Source organism: Trichosurus vulpecula, chromosome 7 (genome assembly GCF_011100635.1).
Source record: "Trichosurus vulpecula isolate mTriVul1 chromosome 7, mTriVul1.pri, whole genome shotgun sequence".
Classification (NCBI taxonomy): domain Eukaryota; kingdom Metazoa; phylum Chordata; class Mammalia; order Diprotodontia; family Phalangeridae; genus Trichosurus; species Trichosurus vulpecula.
This window is the reverse complement of record NC_050579.1, coordinates 9,260,697-9,286,297: the sequence shown is the minus strand read 5'-3', so window position 1 is coordinate 9,286,297 and position 25,601 is coordinate 9,260,697. Positions and strand designations below refer to the sequence as shown.

Below are 25,601 nucleotides of genomic sequence, written 5' to 3'. Positions count from 1 at the left end.
GAGGATAAGGATGGTGGTGGTGATCATGGTGATGATGGCTCACATTTCTGAAGCACTTTTCAGGATTGCAAAGTACTTGAAGCATACCACTTTTGAACTTCACAACAGCCCGGTGGAATAGTACTGTAGATATTATAATTCCCATATTCCAGAATAATACCATATCCCATATTCCAGATTCCTTTCAGAATAGCCAGGCTCTTCATGGCAGCTAAGCCCTGGGACATAGTGAAAACCAAAGACAGACCTTGCTCACAAGGTGCTCTGGGTGTGATGGAGACAAGAAGAAGCAAAGACATACATACAAACAAGTTGCATTCAGGATAAATAAGAAATACTCAAAAGAAGGAAGGCACTAGAATTCAGGGCATTGGGAATGGCTTCCTGTAGAAGGGCAGATTGTAGCTAAGATGTCAGAGTCACCAGGGAAGCTGGGAGTGGTTAAGTTTGCAAAAAAGGAAAATGACAAATGTTTGAAGGTCTGTGGGAAAACAGACACATTAATATGTTATTGGTATAGCTATGGACTTGAATAAATAAACGACCGTAGGCAGTCTTCTCATCTTCATTACCTTGGCTTGGCCTGGCCTTGAGCAAGCAATATTCCTCCAGTTATTTAGATCTCTATTTGCAAAAAGAATGTTCCTGTAAGTATCTTGGTAGGCAGACTCCCAAGTATTTTTGGCATTCTATAAATATTTTAAATGGAATTCTTCTTTCCATTCTTTTCTGCTTGGTTTTTTGGTAGTACACAAAAGCTGATGATTTCTGTGGATTTATTTTATATCCTACATCTTTGCTGCAGTCATTATTTTGATTAATTTGAGTTGACTCTATGAGGTCCTCTTTATCATCTGTGAAAGCTATTCCCTCAATTTCTTTTTCTTGTTTTATTGCTATAGCTCAAATTCCTAGCAGGATATCCAATAGTGGCAGTAAGAATGGACATCTTCAATTTCTCCCTCTCTTGGCAGAAAGTCCTCTGATCTTCTTCCCATTACTTGTAAATCTAGTTCTTGGTTTATGACAGACATTACTTACCATATTAAGAAAAGGCCCTTTTCATCCCGTTTTTCTAGGGTTTTTTGTTTTTCTTCCAGAAACGAGTGTTGTGTTTTGTTCAAAGCTTTTCCTATACTTATTGATAGAATTAAATGATTTTTCCTTTTAGTAATGTGGTATAGTGTGTTGATAGTTTTCCTAATATTGAACCAACACTGCATTCTTGATATGAACCAAACTCAATCCTAAAATAGAATCTCTGTGATGAGTCGTAGCAGCCTGTTTGCTAATATTTGATTTAAAAATTTGGCTTCAACGCTCATTAGGAATATTGGTTTATGCTCCCAGTTCTAGGTGTCAAGATGAGATTTATATAATATTACATATTATATAAGTACATAATAATAAGTATAATTTATATACACATTTTTCTATTCTTAAGACACTTACATAGTACTGGAATTAATTGTTCTCTGAATGTTTGTAAATAAGGATATCCAACATTTGTATAGTGCTTACTTTGTGCCAGGCACTGTGCTATAAGCACTGTATAATTATCTCCTTTAGTCTTCACAACAACTCTGTGGGGCAGGTGCTATTATTATCCTCATTTTAGATATGGGGAAATGGAGGTTGAGAGTGGGCAAGTGACTTACCCAGGGTCACACTGGAAGTGTATGAGCCTAGATTTGAGTTCAGATCTTCCTGATTCCAAGCCCAGTGCCCTATGAAATGCACCACCTAGCTGCCTGTCTAGTAAAATTCATGAAGGTAGCATTTATGGCCTACACAGCAAATAGAATTGGCAGAATAGAAAAACTTGGATCCCCAGAGGTGTCTTTTTTTTTAAACAGTATTTTTTCCAATTACGTATAAAGACAATTTGTTAACATTCATTTAAAATTTTTGAATTCCAAATTTCTCTCTTTCTCCTTCTCTCTCTCTCTCTCTCTCTCCCTAAAATAGTAAGCAATTTGATATAAGTTAAGTATGTATAATCATGTAAAACATATTTACATATTAGTCATGTTGTGAAAGAAGAAACAGACCGAAAGGAAAAAAAAACATGAAAAGAAGAAAGAAAATGAAAATAGTCTGCTTCAATCTGCATTCAGACTCTATTAGTTCTTTCTCTGGCTGTGGACAGCATTTTCTCCATCATGGGTCTTTGGAACTGTCTTGGATCATTGCATTACTGAGAAGAGATAAGTCTATCAGAGCTGATCCTTGCATAATGTTGCTCTTACTGTGTATATTGCTCTCCTGGTTCTGCTTACTTCACTCTGTATCAGTTCACAGAAGTCTTTCCAGGTTTTTTGGAAGTCAACCTGCTCATCATTTCTTATAGCACAATAGTATTCCATTACATTCATATACCACAACTTGTTCAACCATTCCCCAATTGATGGGCATCCCCTCAATTTTCAATTTTTTTCTACCACAAAAAGAGCTGCTATAAATATGCAAATAGGTCCTTTTCCTTTTTTTTGATCTCTTTGGAATGCAAACCAGTAGAGGTATTGCAGGATCAAAGGGTATGGATGTTTCTGTAGCCCTTTGGGCATAGTTGCAATTGCTCTCCAGAATGGAGACTCCACCAATAGTGCGTTAGTGTCCCAATTTTCCCACACCTCCTTTAATATCCAGCATTTGCCTTTTTTTGTTTTATTAGCCAGTCTGATAGGTGTGAGGTGGTACTACAGAGTTGTTTTAATTTGCATTTTCGTCACCAATAATGATGTAGAGCATTTTTTTTCATTTGAACATAGATAGCTTTGATTTCTTCTTCTGAAAAAAGGTGAGTCTTTCTAAAGAAGAAAAAATGCATGTCCTAGAGGATGACCAATCACTATTAATCCATGATTTGGATGAGTTGATGCTTCCCTCATGAACACTTCTCCCCCAGGTGAATGTATCTACAAGACAGGGGGATGATCAGACCTAGGCCTGATCGGTGGGAGCCAGTATCCTGACCATAGCCACATCCAGTTGATACCAGTGGAGTCCAGACCATGCTTCATAGTGCAGGGAGCTGTGGTTTGGGGCCAGCCATGCTGAAAGGCCTGCCAGGAATCGAACACATACTGCTTTCAGGTTTCCACCTGCTATTGTGTCTGTTGTCCTAAGTTCTTCTAGCTTGGTGACCATTAGGTCTTTGTCAGGCAGCACAGATGGACTTGTCTGGTCAAGCTCAGAGGTACCATCTAGTGTCGTTTCTACACCATCTGACCTCTCTCATCTGGACCTTTTATACTTTCCCATTGAAAATGTCCTGATCCAGCCATCATTCACTTTCCCTTGGACTCTATTCTAAATGATCTCTGTGTCTCCAGTCTTTCCCAACTTGAATTGATCCTCAACATTGCTGTCCTCCCTCATCATATCGTGCCCTTGCTTTTAAATCTGTGCTGAATCTTCATTCCCATGGGAAGAATTCTGAACTCCCCAGACCAAATGTACCTTTGGGTTTCCCTGACTATACCTCTATACTCTCTGATCTCTCTTGCTTTTGTCAAGATACCCACTCTCCTTAGAATGTCCTTCCTTCCTCCCAACTCCATCCATAGAGTTCCAGCTAAGATGTCATTCAGTCTGTGAAGTCATCCATGATTCCCCCTTCCTGCATCAAGAATTCCTCTCTCCTTTCTCTGAGCTCCTGCGGGACCTTCTACATAGCCCTATATTCCCAAGTTATATGTCTTTTAAACACTAAGATTCTTCTCACAGTATTGTTTAGCTATAAGCCATGGGACACTGGGAATGCCAAAGAGTTGAGACTGTCAGTCACCCAAAGGGAAATGGTCAGAAGCATGGTGATGGAGACAAGGCTACAGATGTGCTCGATCTGATCCTGCAGTCAGAGTAGGGGGAGCTTGAAACTTGGCTTCAGCACTTAGCTACCAGAGATCTTGGGCTCCCTCCCTCTAGTTTCTCACTTTCTTCAGCTGTAAAATAAGGGGGCTCGATTTGATGGCTTCCGAGTCCTCTTGTAGGTCTAGGTCTACAAGCCTAAGATCCCACCTGACTACAGTAGCTTCTGTTTCCATTGAAGAATTGAACACTGGAAGCAATGTTAAAGAGATTGCAAAGGGGGTGGCCAGTCACACAGCAAAGGCCACAGAAGTAAATGGACAACTCATGTGTTCCACTTGTACCCACATTGTGCTGAGATATTAGGAGGACTTCTGGGACTTTGAGTGCTTCAAGCCTGCTGATTATTGATTGGGGCATCTTGACAAGAATCTGAAAGAATGAGAAGGGATGGATGTGTTTTAGAAGGAAGTGGACCTTTGGAAGGAGGGAGGAGGACCCACATCAATGAGGTTGCAGATGCATCTAAGTAGCAACATATCAGTATGCTTCTTTGTGGCCCTATTAGGCTGAAAACTCCATTAGGCCTGTTGCTGTTCCATAAACATACATTGTTGAATCAATCACTGACTAAATAGTTATCGAAAGAAGCTAAAACAATGCACACAAAAGCAAAATAAATTCACAAACATGAGCCTGCAGGAAAAATAATTAGTAGTGATTTATTCACATATTTAGATTTGTTTTGAGCAATATGATAAGTTGTGACTTTGCTACAAACACTGCTTGTGGGTGACTGATAACATTCTGATCCATTTGTACTAGCAGAGCACCACATGGCATTGTTCTTTGTTTGGCCTGATCTATCTTGGTCTTGCAATGCAGAAATAATCCATTTCCATGAGGGACAGAGTCTAATTAATTCCCAACATTATGAAGAAGAGCAGCAGCCCATCTTAGCAGACATGCCCACCTTCCTGTGCCCAAAGGGTCACGTGAATCTTGAGCCCATGAGCCCATGTATTATTAGTGGGAGAGCTCAACTGGCAGTGTTTTGCAAAGAAATGGAGGATGGAAATAGAAGAAAGGTGATGGGGGAATGAATTAACCTTTATAATAAATGATTAACAATCACAACTCATTAGGAAGCCACCTGAAAGGGGTGCTGTATATGTTTCCAGTTTAAAAAATGATTCCAAATGCATAATTGACTCATGCAGCTGTTCTAAACAAATGATTTGAAGCTAGAATCTTGAAGAATGGGGAAGGAGAATCAGTCCGGTAGTCATGTTATAGCTTTTTGTGTCTTGAGAGGGAGAAGGGAGTGCTAACAATCAGAAGACCTGGCTTCTGGCCTAGCTCAGCTGCAAACTAGTCGTGTATCCCCAGAGAATGTCTTAGAATCACAGAATCAGAGAGTTGGAAAAGACTTCAGTGGTCATCGAGTCAAACTTGTACCTGGCTCAAACTCCCAGGTTGTATTTGCACAACCTTCCAGGCACTGGTCATCCAGCGCTGATTTGGAAAGCCCCAATGAATGGGAACTCCCTTCTACCAGAGGCAGGCCATTCCTGCTGGATAGTTTCAATTGTTAGGAGGTTTTCACTGACCCTGACCTAAATGATGTAATTCCTTCCTTCCTCATTGTTCTCAGTTCTATCTTCTGAGGCCAAGCTGAGTGCAGCTGATCTCTCCTCCATGTGAAATGGGAAGTCAGCTATCAGGCCCCTCCTCTAATTCTCATCTTCAGCCCAAAAGTTTCCCCTCATGACACTTCCATTTCCTGAGCTGTAATATGAGATGGTTGGACTAACTGGTCATCTTCTAGCTCTCAAACTCTATGCTCCTACTTCAATAAACAACAAAATAAGATTGAGATTTTCTTTATCAAAAATTGATTTAAAAATGAGTTGTCTGCATGGGGTACATTAGTGTATTTGTGTGCTTGAGTGTGCATATAATTCATATGGGTCCATTTTCTGAAACCATAAGGAGAACAAACTAAAATTTCATCTAGTTTTTAAAGTATGGCTCAATGAGACTTAGGTTTGGTGGCTTTCTTAGCTTTTCCTTTTTGGCCAACGCATTTCTGGAAACAAAACTTGAGGCATTTTACAGCAATTAGTACAACAGTCAATACAATAGCCAGGAGGAAAGCAATGACATCCAAGGAATGGTACTGGATCCAGTTGAGGTCATGGGCGGCAGCACGTAAATGTGGGGCCCCTTTGTTTCTCATCACAAATTCAACCCAGAACACAGCAAGGTCAAGGGGGCTGATAGGCCGATCTCTGTGAAGAGCTGACAGGCGCATGATGTTTTCCTTGTAGCTGAAAATGTTTAAAAATGTAGATTAATATTCAAGGCTTTCAATGATAGAGAGCTATGACTTCTTTGGGCAGCTCCAGAAATAGTTTTCTATTTCTTTCTCAGTGTTATTTGGTCACTCCATAAGAAGTTAGGTTCATAGATTCCAGAGTTAAGGAATTGTGGAACCATGGGATTACAGAGCTGGAAGGACTGCAGAGGTTAACTGATCAATCCTACTTCCAAAGCATAAATCCCACCTAAGACAGCCTCAAGAAGTGATCATTCAATCTCTACTTTAAGACCTCCAGGGATGGAGGATTCACATTCTTTTGGAGGTGGTCCATTTCCAAAAGGAAGAACTGAAATCATAGATCAATTTCAGAATTTATGTCATTGATGAATTAATTAATTATTGAATTAACAGATGATCAGAAGACACCAACATAGCAAAGGATTAGCTACAGATAGATGATATCTAAAGGAAGAACCATAAGGTTGGCCAGAACTTCACGGATGCTAGAACTGGAAGGAGTCTCTGGGGATTATGAAGTCCAACTCCCTCATTTAACAAAAGAGGAAACTGAAAAACAGAGAATTGAAATGGCTATTTTACGGTAAGAATGAAAGACAGGACTAAAACCCAGGCCTTGGGATTTTAGATGATTATTTTTTACTCAGTTTATCAAGCTGGATTTCTTCAGAAGATCTTCTCACACAAAGAACAGCTGAAAGTGATTGATTTATGCATCAGGGCATTGGCAGAAACAGTTTAACTGAATATCAAACAGAATCAGGTAATTAAAACCAAAGAGATTAAAGACAGTTTCAGAGAATAGGATTTGAATTTCTGAACTAAAGCTTAAGAGCTAGAAATGATAGACGTGACCAGGGAAGGAATGTCACTAATGAGGGCCAAAAAAATAAAATTGGCTGAAGACTTGTGAATTTATCAATAGGGCATTAAACAGAAAATAATGAGGGAGGAAGAAAATTGTCTGCCTATATCCACAGAGCCATATGCAGCAGAATTTAGTAGGTTTTGCATAAGAAGGAACAGAAATGTGCAGTTCTATTAATTAATGAGATGTGACCTATGACTAGAATATATACCAGTGGAAGGAAATAACTTGTCCAAATGGAGCAGAGTAGATAAAAATGATGAAATAACATTATATATTCAATCCTATTCAGTTCGACAAGAATTTATTGAGTGTATAGCAAGAAATCAACTACTGTGAGGAAATCTACAAATCGAGGTGGTGAAACTTGGTGGAGAGTGATTGGGGAGAACTGATGGAGGAAGAGGCAGAGGCATGGTAGTGGAAGAAGCAAACAGCAGATTGCATGACCAGAAGGAAGAATGATGGTTCCTGAAGTGAATCACAAAGCTAGTATACTGGCAGGATGGTAGAGCAATGTTGCACTTCAGTTACCCAAATACATTCTAGAAATGTCTTCCTGCATAAGACAGAGAGCTGGAGCAACTCCTCCATTGCCTTGCTGACCTTTGAAGATGTGGAGTAAATCTCAGGAAGAATCATTCTCTTGGATCTGAATCTGATTAGTGACAAGGAACTTATTGTTGAAATAAACATAACAGGAAATTTGGGGAAAAAGTGAACACTTCATTACCGTGTCTGTGATAGAAGAGGAAATGTCAAAAATCTTCCTGGTGCCCAAGATTTTTAGAGAGTGAATTTCAGAGTTACAAAAAAGAATGGCTAGGATACTATGGTTTAAAATTCTACAAAGAAAATCAGCTGAAGAAGGAGTGGAAACTGAAAACAATGAACCAAAGTTATTTATTTCATTGAAGAGGAATAAAAGGTGGATTGTCTGAAGGTCCTGATGTGGCTACATAGGGAGCTCATCAACTAACTCAGCTCAATCAATGAGGAAGTGACAGTGCACTAAATACTGGCTGAGAAGGAAACCTAAGGTGACCAAACCCTGGATAAATTGTGGCAGCACCCTCAAAGCTACAATAAAAGGAGGTTGTTGATTAACTCAAAGGACAACCAAAAAGGGCTTTTAAAACTGTGTTTGGTGAATGAAAGCTGAAAGAAAAGACAGGATCAATTAGAGGGTAGAAGAAATGTGACTAGACCATAGTTCATGTACATGTCTTATGGACTGCATGCTTGCTGTCTACCACTCAAGGGTGTGACATGGTGGTCAGAAAAACTGGAAGGGGCTGCCTTGATCCAAGCCAAATGTCTATAATGAGGATGCCTGGACAGACTGGATCAGGAGTCCTGTGCTCAGGCTGGCTACTTAGTTGATGAAAGACACTAATGAAGTCAATCACATGCAAAGGATGATGATCAGGAATGAACTTGAATGTGAATTGGCTGATGGAACTGGGCATCATTTAGCTTAGAGAAGGGCACATTTTAGAGGAGACATGACAGCTGCCTTCAAGGTTTGTTACATGGAAGGGAGACTAGACCTGTCTTGCTTGGTCCATGAGGGTGGAAGTAGGAGCAGGGGAGGGAGGCATTTTGAAGTGGACTTCCAGTTGTCAATTACAGCCATCTGAAGGTAAAAGATAGAATTTCTGGGAGGTCATCAATTCCCAAGTATTTCCGATTTTACTGCGTGTCAAATAGAACCACTTTTTAGGAAGTCACAGAAGGTGTTCCTGCTCAGAGATGTTTGTTTTGAATACTTGTACTTTGTTGTGAGGTAGAGAAGTTATTGGAAGGTGATAGCAATGTACAAAAAGAGCTCCTATACACTATTAATTTAAAATATAATCAAAATGAGTGACTGTTTCCTAGTTTATCTTATTAGAAATCTGGAGTTACATAAATTAGGTTTGTTCTAAGAAGGGGCACAGCAGCATTAGAGGTGTGTGTAGCAAATGGCCATGCCATCCCAACTTGCTTTCTTACCTTTGGTCATTGATAACAGTCTTCAGTGCCTTGCTGAGATCATCAGATGTCATTTCAAGGACATTCAGGATCACTCCTGCCCCTCTTGACTCCATGCGTTTAGCATTGTCCATCTGATCTCCAAACAAAGGCATCAACACCATGGGCACTCCATTACACAGCCCTTCATAGATCCCGTGAGATCCAGCATGAGTGATGAATGCCCGGGTCTTTGGGTGAGCTTAGGAAGGAAAATAGAGAAAGAATTCCTCTCCATGACCTGATAATCTACTAACTTGCAGAGAATAAAATATTTCACAATCTCAGGGCACTAGAAACAGCTACTGTTACTATTATCTATTGTGGGAAGTCAGAGTATGCCCATGGATCAGTGGAATTAGCCTTTATTGCTTGGCCTGTAGTGTTAGATTAGAAACTGTGCAAAAAGACAATTCAGCCTTGATGTCAGGAAAAACTCAGTAACAATGAGACTCTCCCAAAGGTAAGTGGAATGAATACCTTGGAAGATTGTGGGTACATCTTCACTGGAGGTCTTCAGTCAAAGCAAAAATAATCTCTTGTAAAGGACATCGTCAAAGGAATTCCTACAGAGGTCCAGGTTGGATCACCTGTCCTTGGGGGGGGCATTCTTCCAAGTCCTGAAGTTAACTATGATTATACATGTACCTTATCAATTAAAAACCATTAGAGCTGTCCCTGGTTCTGTCTACTGATGGTCACTTGTATACAGACTACAGGCACTACCGTAATCTCACTTTTGCATTCATACTTCATCCCTCCTACCCCCACCGCACACTTGAGCACATACCAAGCAGATCATTCTGTGGAAGCCATTTCACAAGTTTGGTATTCTTGGCTAGATTAGATGGTGTTGTTCCAGTGTATCGCCACAATACCTTGGGAGAGCAAAAAGTAAAGAATTTGAGAAAAGCCAATGATGCTGTTTCAGCCTAGTAGGAGAAGCAGTGACCACTAAAGACTTGAGATGAATGAATAGATCTTTCAGCCATTCCATCAAAGATAAAATACATCCTTTGTTTTAGGCCTATCTCCCATTTGTGCCCTTTGGAAAAAATATGCCTTTTTGAAACAAGAAATCAAATGCCTTGGTTAATTGGCTAGCTCCTGGAAAAGTCTTAGATTATAGTTGTTCCTTGCTGATATGGAAACCCAGGTCAAAGTGACCTGGAGAAGCGTTAAGATAAGCGTTAAGAAGCATAAAGAGTTATGACCATACCTTTCCTCAAGATTTTGGAATTTAGATATGTTATACTATCTGCAGATTAACTTGCTCTAAATTCCTTTAGCATGGATCCCTGACTCATTCTGGAAACCTTTTTTTTGCCTCAGGATGAGTGTCATTTCTAACTCACAAGAAAGAGGTTTGGTATATTTGAATTCAGCATACCTGGCTCCAAAACCCAGGTTGCCACTTGACTGATACCTGTGTAATCTTGGAGGAACCTCTCTGGGGTTTTCTCATCTATAAAATGAGAGAGTTGGGCTAGAAGGCCTCCACAAATGGAATAATGACCTTTGGGGGCAATATTCTGCCATTAAAGTGAGTAGTCATACAACATACATTGTCCAAAGTATTTTGAAAATGAAAGAGAATAATTTGTAAGACTTAGGAGTGGAATATAGTGGGTAGAGAGCATTGGATTTAGAGTTAGGAGAATAGGGGCTAATTCTAGCTCTGTTATTTACTACCTGTGGGACCATGGTCAAATTCTTCATCTCTCTGGGCCTCAGTTTCTTTATTTGTAAAATGGGGGAGGATTGATTTTGATGACCTCTAAGTTACCTTCCAGGTTCAATTCTAGACTTCTGTTATGCTATTCAGATACTGAATCCATTAAACAGATGCCACCAATGTCCAATCGGATATTTTTACTGAACAGTTCACTTTTTAGTCCTATTCTAAATATATCTAAGTAAAACAAATATCCAATAAAGGATGTTCTGTCCTACTTTTAAAATGCATTTGTAAGGAGGATAGTTAAGTGAGCTTTGGCTAAACTCAGTGGAACGTGACTGGGAGGTGGAGGAAGAGAGTCTGCAGTGAAACTCCAAACCCCATGTCCTAGTAAAGAAAACCCATTTGGGTCCTGGTGGCCAGGGATTATTAGGTTTTGTCTAGGGACATAAAACAGCAGCAGAGTGTTGTCCTTACTGTCTGAGGTATTGTGCCCAAAGCTTCAGCGATTTCCATGGCTTTGCTCATTGGGATTTCTGAGACCATAGAGCCCAGCGAGAAGACCACAACTCCGTGTTCCCCAGAAGCATTCACATAGGCTTCAAATTCCTAAAACAAGAGGAAAGAATCTAATTTAATGAATATCATATAATCTGTGCACAATATTCTTCTCTGGGCCCAGAAAAAGCCTGGTTCTGAAAAAGAGAAAAAGCAAGCAATGTAGTTAAAGGGACAGCAGACTAAGAAAGATGAAATTATAGTCAGTAAAAACCCGATAGATTCCAACTCCCTTCCACAATGACTGAATGAACTCTCCACAAGTTAGCTATTCCTTTGTACCTTTTTTGGTTGCTTTTTTAATATTTTAAAATAAAGATGTTTTATTGATGCTCTCTCTTCTTTTTAACATTATAGCACATCAAGTGTCAGAGCTCAGTATGTGAAAAGTTGATGAGGTCCCTAGAGCAAAATGAGGCAAACTTGTAGTAGCGTTGAGGTGTCACACTTTACAGTTTATCTCATCCTTATCACCAATCCATAAGGATGATGAGCCCCTTTTTAGATAAAAAAATTAGTTTCAGAGAAATTAAGTGACTTGCCTAAAACTCAGCCAGAAAGTGAATAAAGTCCAGTCTCTGTTCCCAGGCAGACCCCACTCTGAATTTTCTGAATATTTCATAAAGGAGAATAACATGCTAGAGCATGCCAAATGCCAGGATGCTGAGAAACCTGTCAACCACGCCTGCGAGAATAAGTCTAAAGTACTAGAAGCATTTGCCTTGAGAAGGCTGGGGAGCAAGAGGGAGGAACAGGAATAATAGTTATCTTTAAATATTGAAAGGAGGAGGATTTCTCTTGTTCTTGTTGCCCCAAGAACCAATGAATCAATAAAATAGCACTTCATAGGTAGTCACCCCATGATGGGTGCCATGTTGGGTCCTGGGGATGCAAAGAAGCAGTCTCTGGCCCCAAGGAACTCAAATTAAACCAGGATGGAGGGGGATGCTTCCATGTATGTGGAGCATCAGAGTTGTTGACTGAGGGCTTGGGTTTGAACTCCTGCTTTCCACATACAAGGTTTGTCGTGGACAAGTGACTACCTTATTTGCATTTCAGATACCTCATATGTAGTAATTATAGCTGCGACAATAATGGTGATGATGATAGCTAGTACTTCCACTTTGCTTGCTATGTGCCAGGCACTGTGCTAAGGTAGAGTGAGGTGGTTTGACTCAGTGAGCTACTCAGCATCATCTTCCTTAAAACTTCCTTCAGTTCCAAAAAACCCTGCCCAGCTTTCTGCCCACCTGTCTGTCTCCCTGCCTGTCCTTGCCCCAACCTTCCCCTCCCTGTCCCTCCCCCTGCCTGACTCCACTCATTCCCTCTCCTCCCCCTTACCCCCCAGCCACAGGTACCCAAAGTGCAATGGGCAGCTCTGCTTGGCATCCACATGTCACGATTTTTTCGTGATGATGAAAGGAGTTTATGGAGGTGACAGACATTACACCCCTGCGCCATGCTGCACCAAGGTTACCGAGGAATGGATCTCGCAGTTTTAGCTGGAAGAAGACTGAGAGATCCTAGATAAATGAAGAAGGCTACCTTCTCTGTGGTGATGAAGCAGGCAGGGCAGGGGCCAGGGTCTGGGCTCACTGCTTCTTCCTCAGTGCTTATCTGGCACTCAGGGAGGCCTCAATATCCAACTGAATGAAGAGGGGGCTGGGGGCACTTAACAAGCAGGCAGAGAGAAAATGGGGATTGGAGAAGAAGCCCCTACTATAGATCACACAAAAGGAAAAAGGGTACAGACAAGGTTGAGATGGATAGAGAGTGTCATGAACGTGAACTTGGACAGACTTTGGGAGATGGTGGGGGATAGAAGGGCTGGTGCACTATGGTCCATGGCATCAGAAAGCATCAGACATGACTTACCAACAACAGGCACAATCTTGACACCAAAACCAAATTCAGTAAAATGTCCAAACTATTTGCATGAAACCAATAGTGCATGCACAAACATACAATGCCTTCAACTCAGGAGAGGAGAAAGCTCCCACTGCCTCAAAGTGCCTGAGCTAAGGCAGCACCTACTAGGAAGGCAGCACAGTAGGGAGAGGTGGCAAGGAAATCAGACGACCTGGGATCCAATTCTTGCTTTGGTCCATACAAAGTTAGAGGGGTAACTTTGTCTGATGCCCAATTGCCCATGTATAAAACTGAAATAACAACCCCATACCCAATTACCTCTTCAGGTTATTGCACGATAAAACTGAGGTTACATGAGAACACCTGCACTAAAAGGAGGAAAGCACAAGAAAATCATTAACTAAGCAAATTCTCACAGTCAGGAGGCTTAGAAAAGAGGGAGGATGTTCATGCAATACTCACCGGAGATAATGGTTTTGTGTAAGCACAGTTTATTCCCCCAATGAAAACCATATTGGGCATGATTGGCCTGGGAAAGTCCATTACAAAATCACTTCTCAGAAGCCAAATGGAACCATAGCTCAGAAGGTCCATAACAGTCACCTCTCTCTTTAGCAGTTCAGAAGCAAGATGTGCATATGGGGAGTACACAAAATTACAAAGAAAGAACTGGGATAGAGTAACCAGCATGTTTTTAACTCTCTGCAAAAATGTCATGTGATCTGTGCTCTCTGAGAACCCTCGAGGAATGTAAGAAGGAGGACTGGGGCACTGTGTGGCATCATAGTCTAAACTGCATGGCAATCCATGCAAAAAGTAGACAGCAGGCAAAGAGAGATATTTGGCTACAACTGGGCCACATGGTAGGAAAGGGTCTGTGAAGACAGCATCAAAGTGGTTGTCACCAAGATGGGTCATCAGCTCTTTGTTGTAAACCAAGTGCGAGCAGACAGACAGAAGCAAAGTTGTGGCATTTCTTACTCTCTCTATTGTTGTGAAAAAATTTTCCAAAGGTGGTAATTTCTCAAAAACTTCATGATTCATCCTACAGAAATGGGATTCCAGCTCTCCCATTTGGAAGGGCACTGGGTACCGTACGAGGGTATAAAATGGTGCTTCTTTGATATATAAAGTCACTGCAGGGGCAAGCACCACGATCTCATGTCCTCTTCGCTGCATCTCTTGAAGGACCCCATGCATACTAAGCCAATGACTGCCATCCTGTGGAACCACCAACAGCTTGCCCCCCTCTGCAAATGCCAAGCAATAAATCCAAAGGAGTAACACATATTGAGGTTTCGGTCTTCCAGACATATCTCCACCTTGTCGGCATCACCTAGTACATTGGAAATACTTTGTCCAATACTTCTCCTTTTGCCTACTCCTCCTACAGAAATTGATCTAAGTTAATATTTAATCAGGTAGTCAAACAATCAATTGAAGAGAACAAGAAATTTGCATGGTAAAAGTTAAAGAGTACCCAATAGTGGGGATTTACTGGGTCAAAAATATTACCTTGTCTGGAGATAGCCCCCATTTTGGGAGGCTAGGGTGATCCTGAGGCTAGGAGGTCAAGGATGATTTTAAGCAGTTTAATAATGAATTACAACAGGGGTGTTCTGGGGTGGCCAGCCAGATGTATGGCAGATCTCCACAAAGTCCCTGGAAAAGTCTCACGGCAGTTATAGAAGTAAGATGAAGGAAGAAGCATTATAGTGTGTTATTGGGGTTTTGCCCATATTTTGGCCTCTGGCTTTGTATTTGGCCTGAGTCCCAGAGCCCAGGAGCCGGGCCAGTGCTGTTGGTAAATGCCCAGACACACAAGGTCATGTACCGATCAGCATGACCTCTCCTAGCTTTCACCAATAGGGACCCCATAGATGTTATCTGATGTTCTCTCCCCTGAAGTTCTCAGATATGGAAGAGGTGTTCTGGCCCTGGCTCGCAAAGGGTCAGTAACTCATCAGCATGGGAACGCCCTCCATCAAGGCAAATCACAGCCCTCCCACACCTTCTCTGAGTGACGCCTGTCCATGCTCTCCCAGAAATATTCCGGACAAGATCCGGTTAAAGCGCAGTGTAGAAGTTCTAGAGTCAGAATTTGAATCCAGATCTATCCCAGTAACCCAGAGCAGTATTGTATTAATCATGCCCCAAGGGGAATTTGTGAGTGAGCGAGTGTGTGTGTGTGTGTGGGGGGGGTGGAGTGTGGTTGGTGGTGTCTAAGGTCCCTCTTGATTCTAGTGATTCGCCTTCGAGATCACCTCCAGTTTATCCTGTGTCTCTTTTACTTGTTCGTCTTCCCTATGGGAGCTTCATGAGGGCAGGCACTATCAATGTTGTTGTCTTTCCGTGTATCCTTAGTCCTTAGGGCAGTGCCTGGAATACAGTAAGTGCTTAATAAATGCTTGCTCACTGACTGACTGACTAGCTGGGGAGGAGTGGGTGTCTAGAGAGGTATATCTGAAACCAAATTTGGATGAGAATACTTTAAAAACTGTAAAGCACCATAATATCATGAATTAATCTAATTAACTTAGTCAAGGGGCTTATAAGATAGGGAATACCGTCCCAGACAGGCTCAGAATGCTGGGAAACCAGCGCAGTGGTGTGCTGGGCAGATCTTGGACAGCAGAGGGTAGCCCTCATCCGTTTGCCCTATGTTTCCCTTTTGTGAGAGGTCGATGGGTGGGCCCTGTTTGTGTTTTCCTCCTGTGGGAACCTAACTGATATTGTTGAAGAGAGTTATGAAGACTATGGAAGGAAGAAAAGTCCCTTGATGAAGTTCCTTAGGAAGATGAGGAGGCGGTGTGGTGCAGCGGAGAGAACACTAGCTCTGGAGTCAGAGACCTGGAGTTTGAGTTCAGGATCTGCTATCTAAATAGACTTTGAGCAAATAGACTTTGGGCAAACCCATTAGATGATCTGCGTCCCCAACTCTTCATCTTTGAAATGAGGGGTTTGGGAAACAAGGCCTCTAATCTCTAGATCTGTGATTGATGAGTTTGGCATCCTAAAACTGAAGCCGGGTGATTGCCAGAGACCTTGTTTTATGGTATTTCCTTCCCTTAGATAGAGCCTTAGAATGGAGGAGAAAACACAGAAACTGACCTCCTTTGGGAATCCGTAGACTCCAGCACAGGCACATTCCGTGTAGAATCGTAGAAGCAAGCTGATTGTGAGAGTACAATGAGATCATGCACATGAAAGCTCTTAGAAACCGTAATGTGCTACATAAATGTCATCTATTCTGATTCACCCTATGCTACTCATTCCTATCTCAATACTTCCAGCATCCATGGAGTTTCACTGGGATGAGCATTTCCTCTACCAAAACAGATTGCAATCCCTACATGCCTTAGAAGGTGGTCTTGAAGAGTTGCTGTGGTCACATAATTAATCCTCTTGTAAAATGGTAGTGAATCTCTATGAGTTTAGCTATGTTGCTCCTCAGGTGGCAGACGTAGTGCTGGGCTTGCACATGAGTCTATCCAGCTTGGACCCTCTTGCTAGAGCTTATTCTTCATTAGAATGTTCTTGGAGAGTTCAAGGACAAAACATTGGGGAGGAGGACTTCAGAAAGTGATAACTTTAAAGGAATGAGTCAATCCAAATTCCTCTTATTCATAGGAAGAAACAGCCCCAAAGAGGGAAAGTGAGGTGCCCAAATTCACTGAGGTTGTAAATGGCATAGCTAGTAGTAGAACCAGGTCTTCAGTTTCTACTGTAACATGCTAATATGAATAATGGGCTTAAACACCCTGGCTCCTCCACAGTCTTCAACCTCCCCTTCTACACACCCATCATTGTAATTATACATAGAGTTTAAGGCTTCCCCATTTAGAGAGAACAAATTCACTTTGCATCATTTCTCCTAGACCAGTTACCATGAAATGATGCAGCAAATATCTCTTCTGAGGAAAAGAAAAGTGAAGCATCCTAATTTAGAGGGGGGAAGTGGAGCCTTCAAGCTTCTAATAATGCACATGACTGCCAAGGTAGCACAGGGCGTTGAAGGATGAATGGCATACAAGTTTCTCTTCAGGTTTCTTAGAGCAAAGTCCTTGTACACACAATCCTTGTTACTTTACTACCCATTTCCCAATTATCTCCTTGATCTTGGCCCCAGATCTACAGACTGGATAAAGAAACAGGAAAATTTTCCATCTAGAGTGATACCTTTGAAAAGCTTACGAAAGGTTTTGTCCTCTTCATGTGTGGACATTTTGCTTACTTAAAGGGAGAGAAAAAATTCTATAATGCATGCTGATAACATCAGCTTGGGAAAAGACATAAACTCCCAGATAAAATGATCAGAAGTTACATTATTCTGAGGATCTGATGGACAATTGCTCCTTAAATAAAATGTACTGAGTGGTGTATAAGATAGAGCATATATGGCAGTGGAGGAAGAGGTAGGGGTTATGGATATTCATATGAACCTGATTTTTGTTTATATGTGATAAAGGAAGATTGAACATAATTACGCACAAACACAAACATTTCATTACAGAAATACATTAAACTCAAGATGGAAATGGGATACAGGAATGAGGGGGATGGAGAAAGTTCTAAGGGGGAGGGCATGATGAATAAAGGAATAGCCATATGTGAAATAAGCTTGAATACTAGAAGAAGAAATATGAAGGGAATATTAAAATGAAAAGAAGAAAGAAGAAAAACCTGGCATTAGAGTGAGGTAAGGAGAAGAGAAGAGCTACTGTGGAGAGGAAACAGGCTTTTTCACTTATAAAATCACAAGTGTCAGGCAAACTCCCCTTTCTCCAAACCTCTTATTTATAAAGAGGGAGGTGGGAGAAAAAAGAGAAAAAAATATGAGAGTACAAGATAGAGGGAAATATTAAATTAAAAATCACAACTGTTACAATGTGAATAAGATTAACTCAACCATGAAATGGAAGAGGATGACAAAATGGATTAGAAAGCAGAACCTAACAGTTGAAAACACAAGAATTCACACAGAGTCAAAATGAAGGACTAGAGCAAAACCTATTATACTTCAGCTAAACTAAAAAAAAGCAGAATTGGTAACCATGATTTTGGATAAGGGAAAGACAGAATAAATGATGATTAATATCAATACCTAATACATATACACCCCAAAACATGGCATCTAAATATTTTTTAAATATTAAATTATGGGGAGAAATAGGTAATAAAACTATAACAGCGGGGGACCTTTATGTACCTTTTTCAGATCTAGGCAAATCTAACTAGAAGATACATTAGAAAGAAGTTAAGGACTTGAATAGAACTTTAGAAAATTCAGAAATGATAGCTCTCAGGCAACCAATGAATGGGAATAGAAAGGGTTAGGGTTAGGGTTAGGGTTAGAGTCAGAGTCAGAGGCATTTTAGTGTTAGGGTTAGCTGTACCTGACACCTTTACAAAAATTGACTATATATTGGAGCATAAATACCTCACCCAAAATGTAGAAAAGCAGAAACACTAAATACATAATTTAATGATCAGAAAGTAATACAATTTATATTCGACAAAAATTGAAGAAATAATTTAAAAATAATTGAAGACTAAATAACTTAAGTCTAAAGTCATACCATAAAAGGTAGTATTTATTAAGTGCTTATTATGTGTCAGGAACTATGCTAAAATTTAGAGATACAAAGAAAAGCAAATAACAACAATAGTTCCTACTCTTCAGGAGCTCAGAATGTAATGGAAGGGGGGGGGACAACGTGCCAACCACTCTATACAGACAGGATATATACAGGATAAACTGAGGGTAGTCTCAGAAGGAAGGCACTAAGATTAAGCAGGACTAGTAAAGATATTTCGTAGACGGTAGAGATGAAGTGGGAGAGAGTTCCAGGCGTGAGGGACAACCAGAGAAAATGCACAGAGTCAGGAAATTACTTGTCAAGGACACCGGTGTTACTGGATTGTAGAGTATATGAAAGGAATTAGAGTGTAAGAAGACAGAAAGGTAGGAAGGGGCGAAATGATGATGAACATTAAAAGCCGACCAGGGGATTTGACGCTTGATCTTAAAGTCAGGAAGGAGCCTTGGGAGTTTATGACATGTTCAGGCCTTCACTTTGGTATCAGAGTGAAGAGGAATCGGAGTAGGGAGAGACTTGAGTCAGGGAGACCAATTAGCAACTGTTGCAATACTTCAGGTGTAAGATGATGACAGTCTTCAGCATGCGGCATCCGTTTAACAAGAGAGAGGGCGAATATAAGAGAGGTGTTTTAAAGGTAAAATTGAGAGAGTTTGAAAACTAATTGGATATGGAGTGTGAGAGAGCAAGGAGATGAGGGTACTGACCAGGTTGCTAGTCTATGTAACCGGGAGGATTGCGGTACTCTGGATATTATTGGGATGTTAGGAAAAGGGGAGGGTTTGGGTGAGGGGAAGATGATGAATTCAGTTATGGACATATTGAGTTTAAGATGTCTCTGGCTCATCCATTTCATCAGAGAAAATGGCAACAATGTGAAAACGTATCAGAACTTATGGGATGCATCTAAAGAAGTTTTTCATCAATTAAAGAGAGCAAGGACATATCAATGAATTGATCATGCAATTTTTAAAAACTTAAACACCAAACAAAAATCTCCAACTAAACTAAGTAGAAATTCTGAAAATTAAAGAAGAGATTAGTAAAACTGAGAAAAGACTGTTGATTTGACAAGGCTACAAACTAATTATTTTTTTCCCCTTAAATTATTTATTTTAAAAATTTTTAGTTTACAACACTCGGTTCTACATAATTTTGAGTTCCAGATTTTCTTCCCTCCCTCCCCAAGATGGCACGGAATTCCATATATCTTCCACATATAACTTCGCATTGAATTAATTTATACACTGGTCAAGTTGTGGAGAAGAATTATGACCAATGGAATGAATCATGAGAAAGAAGAAACAGAACCCCCCCCAAAAAACCCAAAAACAAAAAGAGAGAAAAAAAAGGGGGAAAAAAGGCGAACATAAAATATGCCTCAATCTGCAGTCATACTTCATAGTTCTTTCTCTGGATGTAGATAGCATTCTCCATCATGAGTCCTTTGGAATTGTCTTTGCACCTTGTGTTGCTGAGAAGAGCAAAGTCTGTCAGGGTTAGTTCTCACAGAATTAAATTGATTACTTTTAAAAAATAGTAAAATAAACTTCTGACTTGATTAAAAATAGATAGGAAAACCAAATATTTCCACGTCCAAAATGGAAAATGAGAACTTATAACAATTAAAGAGGAAATAGAGGAAATTATCAGAACTTATTTTGCCTAATTATGTGCTAACCAAACTGATAACTTAGTGAAAGTAAATGAATTCTTAAAAAATATAAAATGTTCAGACTGACAAAAGAATAGAATATTTAAAACACTCAGTGTCAGAAAAAGAAATTGAATGACATAACTGAACTTCCAGAGGGCAAAAAATTTTAGAAACAGATGGATTTTTAAAATGAATTTATCAAACATTCAAAGAAAAAATTAATTTCATTATAGCCTAACTGTTTGAAATAATAAGAAAGGAAGACAACTTTCCAATCTCTTTCTATAATGCAAATGTGGTCTTGGTACCTAAAACAGAGATAGATAAAACTAAGAAAGAAAAGTATAGACTAATATCCTTACTCGACATTGATGCAAAAAAATAGCAAGTTGTCTACTATAACATGTAATAAAGATTGTACATTGTAACAATATTATACCAGGACACCAGTATTCATTCAACATAAGGAATATTATAAATATTAACAAATATTAACCCTGTTAATGATATAAATTATAAAACCCATATGATTGTATAAATAGATTCTGGGAGGACTTTTGACAAAATTCAACTTTCATTTCTAGTAAAAATCTCTATAAATTATAGGAATAAATCAACTTTTTCTTAATATAGTCAACAGAATTTAGCTAAATCAAAAAGCAAACATTGTGATATGGAGAAAAGTTAGAATCCTTTCCTAGAAGCATAGGAGTATAGAAAAGATGCTCATTATCACTACTGCTGTATATCATAGTGGTAGAAATGATAGTTATAGCAATAAGACAAGAAAAAGAAATTGGGGCAATTAGCTTGGGCAAAGAAGAAAGAAATTTATCACTTTTATAGATGATGTGATGATGTACATAGAGAACCCTAGAGAGTCAACAAAAAATTAATTGAAATAGTAAAAAAAAATCAGCAAGGTTTTGAGCATATAAAATAGATCCATGTAAATCATTATCCAGCATTATCAAAATCCAGCAGGAAAAGCTAAAAAAAGGAAAATTCTCTAAAATAACTACAGAAGCTATGAAATATTTGGGAGTATGTGAATCTAACTATAAAACACTCTTTGAAGAAGTACAAGCTTAAATAATTAGAGAAACATAGGTTGAGCTAATGTAATAAAATGGTAATACTACCTAAATTAATTTACTTATTCCACGTTGTATTGATCAAACTCCCAAAAGATTATTTTGTAGAGTTAGAAGGAATAACCAAATTCCCATGGAGGAATGAAAGGTCAAGAACCTCAAGTTTAATAATGAAAAAAGGAGATCTAACTGTACCAGATCTCAAACAATACTACAAAGTAGTGATCATCAGGAAAACTTGGCAGCAATTCACCCAAACAGAGCTTGATCAGTGGAACAAGTTAAGTATCCAACATCCAGAATCAAACAGTAATGTAGGGTCTGAGAAACCCAATGACTTTAGTTGTGAGAATACCTGTTGGGAAAACTGTACAGCAGTCTGGCAGAAATTAGGTTTAGACTAAGACCTCACAGCATACACCAAGAGAAACTCCAAATGGATACATGATCTGAACACGAAAGGTCATAAATATCAGAAATAAATTAGAGGAGCAAAGAAGAAATCACCTTTGAGATACAAGGATGTGGAAATAATCCATAGCTAAAGTGATAGAGAAGGTGACAGAAGACAAACTGGACAATTTAGATTATAGAAGATTAATGCACTCCAACTTCTCGAGATTCATTTCTTCGAATAGCTCAGAACAATCTCTTGCATTCATTTCTTTGTGGCAAGAAACTTTGGCATAGGAATGCCAAAGGATCAGCTTTGGAGCGGACTTCCAAAGTTATCCAATACAATGAGTACTGACCAAGTTTACGTTTATACCGTAGATTTCTCCTTGGATTGGCCCCTAGTTCCTGTTTACTTAATACGAGTCAACAATACTTATTGAGTTCTCCCTCCATGCCCAGCACTGAGCCAAGCACTAATGGAAAAATATGGGCTGCCCAGAACTTGGTCCATATACTCATCTGGGTCAACTATTGACACCTCCACATTACACCATTCACAACTTAGTAATGATCCATCAGCTCTGACCCACTCCTCACAATAACAGCTAACAGAGATGTAATTCTCTTAGTTTTACAAAACAATTTTCGTTCACCATCTCATTTGATTCTCACACACAACCCCATGACATAGGTACCGCCTATATGATCCAGAAAGCAGTATGGTATAGTGGGAAGTATTTACTGTATTTGGAGTAGGAGTGTAAGGCTCAAATACAACATTTGCTGCACATTATCTTGCGGTATTTAAAAACAATTTGCTATTTTTACTTTTCATGTAACAAATATTTTTTGTTAATCTGTTCTTCTTTCTAACCCCATGTTAAGCCAATTTGAAAAATAAACTAAAATAAAACTCTCAGTGCATAGATACACCGTCCAGGCAAAGCAAATTCTTACACTAGTCATGTCTGAAAAGTATGAATCCTTCTGCATTTTATGTTCATGACCTTTCTGTGGCAGGAGGCAAGATAAATATGTCATCTTTTTTTTTTGGACTTGTGTTTCATCATTGTGTTGACAAGTGTCACAAAAGTCTTTCAAAGTTTTTCCTTAGTGATGTTGCTACATTATATAAAGCCTTCTCCTAATTCTGTTCACTTCACTCTGCATTATCCCATAAAGGTCTTCCCACTTTCCTCTGAAATTCTTCATTTCATCATTTCTTATGGCACAATCATATTCCATTACATTCACATACCACCATTTGTTTACATGTTCCCAGGGGCAGGTGACTGGTAGAAGCGGACTCCTGCCCAGCCTTGGCCATTCCCCACTAAGAGGACATTCTCTTAATTTCCAATTTGGGGCTAACATGAAAAGGACTGTTCTAAAATTTTTTGTAGATAGCCATTTTCCCCTTTCTTTAATTTCTTTGGAGTGTGGGCCTGGTAATGGTATAGATGGGTCAAGGAATCTGCACAATTTGGTAACTTTCTGGATTATAGTGCTTTCCTGTTTTCTGACAAACTCTTCCGCATTTGTATACTCTTCCTTTTTGTCATCTTTGTCATCCTGATAGTGGAAATTAGAATGTTAGAGATGTTTGAATTTACATTTCTCTAATCATTAGTGATTTAAGGCATTTTCATATGATTGTTGATTATTTAGACTTCTTCCTTTGAAAATTGCCTGTTCATATCCTTTAGGGACTAGCTTCTAATCTTATTAATTTAAATCAGTTCCTCATATGGCTTTGATTTGACACCTTTTTCAGAGAAACTTGTTGTAAAGATTTTTTCTGTTACCTCTTCCCTTCTCATTTTTACTATATTGGGTTTTTTATAGAAAACATTTAATTTTCTATAACGTAAATTATCCAGTTTGCCTGCTGTTGTCTTAATGAGCTTAACTTAAATGCACTCAACACACTAAAGAGGAGTATGCCAATTCATCAGTCAAGTCAGAAAATTTATCCCCAAGGGAAAAATAGCATATGGGAGCAGGGGATTGGAGGGAGAACATTGGATCATGATTCTTGCCTTTGTTCTGCCATTGACTAGCTTTGAGCACCTGGACAGGTCATTGCCCTTCTCTAAGGCTTGGTTGGCAGATGTGTAAAATATCAATGATTGTATCTGGTGACCTGTCAGGACTATGGCAAGAAGCAAGGGAGATGATAATTAAGTGTGAGTGCTTTGAAAATGAAAAAAGCAGGATACGTGTGTGAGATGTTATTGCAGAAAATGCTAACAATCAATCCAATAGAGCTACTCAAGGTCAGACTGGCACATGCCATACTATGCTGGCATACAGTGGCACAGACAGGGCATCTCCTCTTCTGCTTCCATCACTTTGTACAGTATGTCCTCTGTGCCTGGATTTCTTTTTATCTTTACCTACACATATTAGATCACCCTGCTCACCCTCTGTTGAAGATTCAGCTTAAATTCTACCTCACTGGATTCCCCCCATTCATTCTTTGGGCCACTAATGATCCCCACACTGAAAATTATACTGTATTTCTTTATTTTCTATAAGTATCCTGTGAATATGCTCCATCTACTGAGAAGTCTATAAGCTTCTTGAGGTCAGGGACTCTCTCATTTTTGTATTGGTATGTTGAGTGTCCAATAAAGCACTGGGCTTGTAGCTGACACTGGAAAAAATACTTGATTGATTGAGAAGCTCAAAAGAAAGGGAGTCCATTTGCTTCAATACCCACTGGAGACAATGGCTTTTTATAAACAAAATTTACGCCCCCAATGAAAACAATGTTGGACATGACTGGCTTGCAATACTCTTTCACAAAGTCACTTTTCAACAGCCAAATCGATCTATAGCCCAGAAGGTCCGCAATGGTCACGTCTTTCTTAAGGAGTTCAGAAGCAAGACACTCATGGAGAATAGACAAAGTCACAAAGAAAGGCCTGGGCTTCAGTGAGCAGCATGTTTTTCACATGCTGCCCCAACGTCATCTGATCTGTGTTGCCAGAGAAGGTTCTTGGGTTATAAGAGAAGGGATTGGGTCACCTGACCAAGTCAAGTGCTGACCAAGTCAAGACTACATGGCATTCTGGGCATGAAGTAGACAGCAGGCGGAGAGAGGTAATGGGCTACAATTGGGCCACAGAGAAGGAATGGATTAGTCAAGACAACATCAAAGGATGTAGCTTCAAGGTGGGTCATCCACTCCTTATTGTAGACCAAGTGGGAAGAGGCAGTAAAAAGCAAATCGGAGCTATTTTTCATCCTCTCTATTGTTCTAGAAAAGGTCTCCCAGACTGTGAATTTCTGGAAGGGATCATTTTTAATTAATTGAAAGCTGGCCTCCTGATCCTCCTTCTGGAAGTGCACTGGATACCGTCTGAGGTCATAAAATGTGGCTTCTTGGATAAGAGCAGTCACTTCAGGGGCAACTACCGCAATTTCATATCCTCTGACCTGCAGCTTCTGAAAGGCCCCATGCCTACTGAGCCAGTGGCTGCCATCCACTAGAATCACTAGCAACCTGCCCCCCTCAGCCATCCCCAAGCAGAGTACCCAAAGAAAGAGTTCCAGAGTGCTGGAATATTGAGCAGTCATCTCTCCCTTAGTTTGCCATTTGCTACAAGCTACTTCTCTCTAGACCAAAGAGCTTTGATCTGTAATTATCTGTCTTCGTACCTCCAACTGATCTGTATAGCAAGTTAACGTTTAGCCCAGAACCATGACTGC

General features: G+C 39.8%; 1 protein-coding gene across 3 annotated transcripts in view; it reads right to left on the bottom strand.

The window, feature by feature from the left end:
- Positions 1–4,510: 4,510 nt before the first annotated feature.
- LOC118856161 (UDP-glucuronosyltransferase 1A1-like) overlaps positions 4,511–25,601 on the bottom strand; it is a 59,774-nt gene continuing 38,683 nt past the window's right edge. For 2 of the 3 annotated variants that reach the window (XM_036766285.1, XM_036766286.1), the window contains exons 2-5: positions 11,191–11,322; positions 9,826–9,913; positions 9,018–9,237; positions 4,511–6,143 (exon numbers count right to left, since the gene is read on the bottom strand). In XM_036766285.1, coding sequence (XP_036622180.1) covers positions 5,846–6,143; positions 9,018–9,237; positions 9,826–9,913; positions 11,191–11,322 — 738 coding nt within the window. In that variant the 3' untranslated portion in view covers positions 4,511–5,845. Of the gene's footprint in view, positions 6,144–9,017; positions 9,238–9,825; positions 9,914–11,190; positions 11,323–13,602; positions 14,483–25,601 lie in introns of those variants that run through there. The other variant, XM_036766287.1, reaches the window with a different exon arrangement.